Genomic DNA, 3,360 nt, shown 5'->3' with positions numbered 1-3,360 from the left:
TTCCAAATAATGGCCACCCTAACTCCAAAATGGAATATATTCAATAGAGAAAACCCTTCTCCAAAATCCATCCATACCACTCTATCTTTCTCCCTCCTCTCCACGAACCTTCCTTATAACCTTGAGAAAAAAGGTTGTACATTATCTAGCTTCCATTCCTTCATGGTGAGTGTTTTATGTGCTTGGCTGATGTATAGGCACTTAAGCAAAGGAGGAGGATGCATCATTATATGGTAAAAAATGGTTGCATGAAAAAAGGATGCTTAATTTGGTCATGTTTCATGGGGTCTCATGAATCAAATTTGAAAGGTAATAATTTTGGCATGGGTAATGCGTAGGTTACCTATCAAAGAAAAATTGTATGGGTTAGTTAAAAAGTTGCTTGAACAATTGGATTAGGCTCTCAAAATGTCATTTTCATACACTATATTTGTGAACTAAAAGGCCCATAGATACGAACTCAATATCTATTCTAGACTTAGTTAACGGGGTAGGGATCTAGATAATGGGAGGGAAGCTTTTTGCATTTTTTTGCCTCATTTCCTTGCCATTTGGCATCCTTGTATACGTTTTGTGTACCTTGGTGAGCCTTTTTTATTGTTGTTGTTAATATCTTTTTTGTTTGCCCCATAAAAAGGGGAAACTTTTTTCTTTGAGTCTCTTGGTAACATAGCATAATTAAGAGCAAGCACCATTCTTGTATGGTAGATGCTCTGTAACATAAATGTTCAAGCACTTAGCAAAGTTCCTAAAAAAGGCATTGTTTGTATGATATTGTAAACCACTTTTAGTAATAAATGGGAATAATCATGCAGAATTACATTAGGAAAAGAGTTAAAAATACAAATTCAAAGATAAATGAAAATACATAATTTTTTCTAAGTATCCACAATGGATTTGAAATCCAAATCCTTCCATTTCCAGATCTGATCCATCATTGGTTTTCAGATCCAAATCCACATCTATGCTTTCAAATGCAACCTAACAGTTTTAAGAACACTACTATTGTGATGGTTGACAATATCACAACTCGCAAGTACCACAACCACATACTTGAATGTGAGGGGAACAAGAAGAAAGCAATCTTGCCAACTCTATCAATTAACAAATTGTTTCAACAAAGCAATAGAAAGAAAAATCATTCCCAAAAATCGTAAGATATCAAACTTCCCCAGTATAAAGAATAAACCGTGAATAACTCTATATCTTGAATTTTATTACCAGCAGAATAACCTGATAATTCCATTAGTTCTAAATACAAGCACTGTTTCCATAATTACTGAAGTTCTTATTACCATAAAAAAAAAAAAAACAAGGAAGAAGAAGAAAAAAAAAAAAAAAAGAGAAGTCCAAACCTGTCCAAGCAATCCCACTGGTAAATCCACCAAATACCTTTGCGTAGTGTTACCACAGCCGCAACAAAGCCAAAAAAGATGACCTACAAAATTTCCCTCATTACCATTTTCAAAGTTCAAATTCTTCTTCCCTGAGAGCTGCCATCGCAGCCTCTTCTTCCTCTTCATCAAGCACAAAATACTCATTCTTCTCAGCGGGCTGAAACATATAAAACATCACCAAGTAAAATGCGAGACTGGCAATCTCCTCCGCAGCATTACTCACCCATTGATACCTATAAGCAGCAATTGTCCTGAGGGCAAACACTACAATGCGTGTAAAATACAAGTAACCAATCACAACAATATAGAACTGCCTAAATAATGTCAGCTTTGCCAAATTCCTTGCTGCCTTCCCATCAGTCTTTGATGTCTCTCTCAGGGACCGAATTGACCACACAATGGGGAAAATAATGGCGCAACAACACACAATGTCGACCAACAAGAACACCTGGTTCCAAGTCACCCAATCCTTAATAAAAGGCCCTGTCTCGCCAATCACAACGGAAGCCACATTTGCCAGAACCTGCAGCGGAATCACAATCATCAACACCTTCTTCTCCTTCTCTTGCAAGAAGGGCTTCAAGAACGACCACCCAGTGCCGACCAACACAATGACGGTGAAAAGCAGCACAACCCTAATAAACTGAAATATATAAAACAGCACATCCCAACCGTGAGGTGTTCCTGTGACCTTTACGTAATGCTTATCCTCCGCGGCGCAGATCAGATTCAAAGCCTTCATCAACAGCAATCCGGCCATCAGCATATGGATCCGGTGGACGGATCGCTTGTTTCTGTAACAGGTGTGGATCCAAAAGACTAGGAAGGCGAAATAGGCAAGGGAGAAGAGGAAGTAGAGGGCAGGGAGCTGAGTCTGGCCGGCGGAGAGATAATCCTTGGTTTTGCCATTATCAATGTTGTAGACCGTGGTGCGTACGGACATTGTGACCTGGCTCTCAGGTGCGCAGTTGGCGAAGAAGAGGCTGTACTCGTTGGGGGAGGAGACAGGGTAGGATTGGTTGAAGGAGGCGTGAGGAGGCGGAGAGAGATCGCGGAAGGTGAAGAGGCTGAGGATGTATTGGGAATCAAGAACACAGAAGGAAGGGTTCTGTTGGAGCTCCATGAGGACTTGGAGGAGAGACTCCTCGGAGAGGAGGAAGAACCCCAGACGGGAGGGATCAGGGGACGAGAGAGTGGAGGCGACGGAGACGCCGGAGACGCTCACGGTGACGTGGCCGGTATGTGTGAATCCGAATTTCTCGAAGAGGATCATGGGGCGGGAGTCGGCCGTGATGGTTAGGGTTTTGATCTCGGCGGTGACGAAGGGGAGGAGGAGGAGGAGGACGGAGAAGGAAAAAATGGAGAGGACTTGGAGGAATGTGAGGGGTGTTTTCGTCATTGTCGCTGACAGAAAACGAAAACGATGCTGGTTCGAGCTGGTGGATGTGGGGGGAAGGCGGTGGTTTTGGGAGGTGAATTTGGCGTGATGGCGTCGTGGGGCTTGAGCTGATAGATTCGAGAACGTGAAATAGGCCGACGGTGGTGGAGATGTGGAGTGAATTAAAAGTTTATTCCCCTTTACCCAAAATGCCCTTTCGGGTTGGTCGATGGCCTCTTGGCAAATGGCAGATTGGAGAAACAGAGTTCCGAGAGTGAAGGACTCTACAACCCCCACCTCAACTGGGTCTGGGTTCGATCATATGGGCCCAAATTAATTCATTGTACTATTTCAATATATAAAGGGAGAATTATCTTTTAGGGGTAGATGAGCCCTCAAATTAACAAAAGATCCATATAACTCTTGAAATATTTTGGGGGTAGATGGGCCCCCAAATTAACAAAAGGTCCATATAACTCTTGAAATTGAGTTGAAGGATATAAAATAGTAACGGATAAATATACCCTTTAAGAACACATATAAAATATTTTATAAAATTAAGTTAAATAATTTTTTTTCAATAAT

At 41.5% G+C, this 3,360-nt stretch overlaps 1 protein-coding gene across 1 annotated transcript; it reads right to left on the bottom strand.

Moving 5' to 3' along the window:
• Positions 1-1,184: 1,184 nt before the first annotated feature.
• On the bottom strand, positions 1,185-3,097 carry LOC100265387 (protein CANDIDATE G-PROTEIN COUPLED RECEPTOR 7). Its single transcript, XM_002274143.5, has one exon. The coding sequence runs from the start codon at positions 2,794-2,796 to the stop codon at positions 1,465-1,467; it is 1,332 nt and encodes a 443-aa protein (XP_002274179.1). The 5' UTR covers positions 2,797-3,097; the 3' UTR covers positions 1,185-1,464.
• Positions 3,098-3,360: the final 263 nt, after the last annotated feature.

This window comes from Vitis vinifera, chromosome 8 (genome assembly GCF_030704535.1).
Source record: "Vitis vinifera cultivar Pinot Noir 40024 chromosome 8, ASM3070453v1".
NCBI lineage: Eukaryota > Viridiplantae > Streptophyta > Magnoliopsida > Vitales > Vitaceae > Vitis > Vitis vinifera.
The sequence above is the reverse complement of the archived record's forward strand: the minus strand, read 5'-3'. Positions and strand labels throughout refer to the sequence as shown.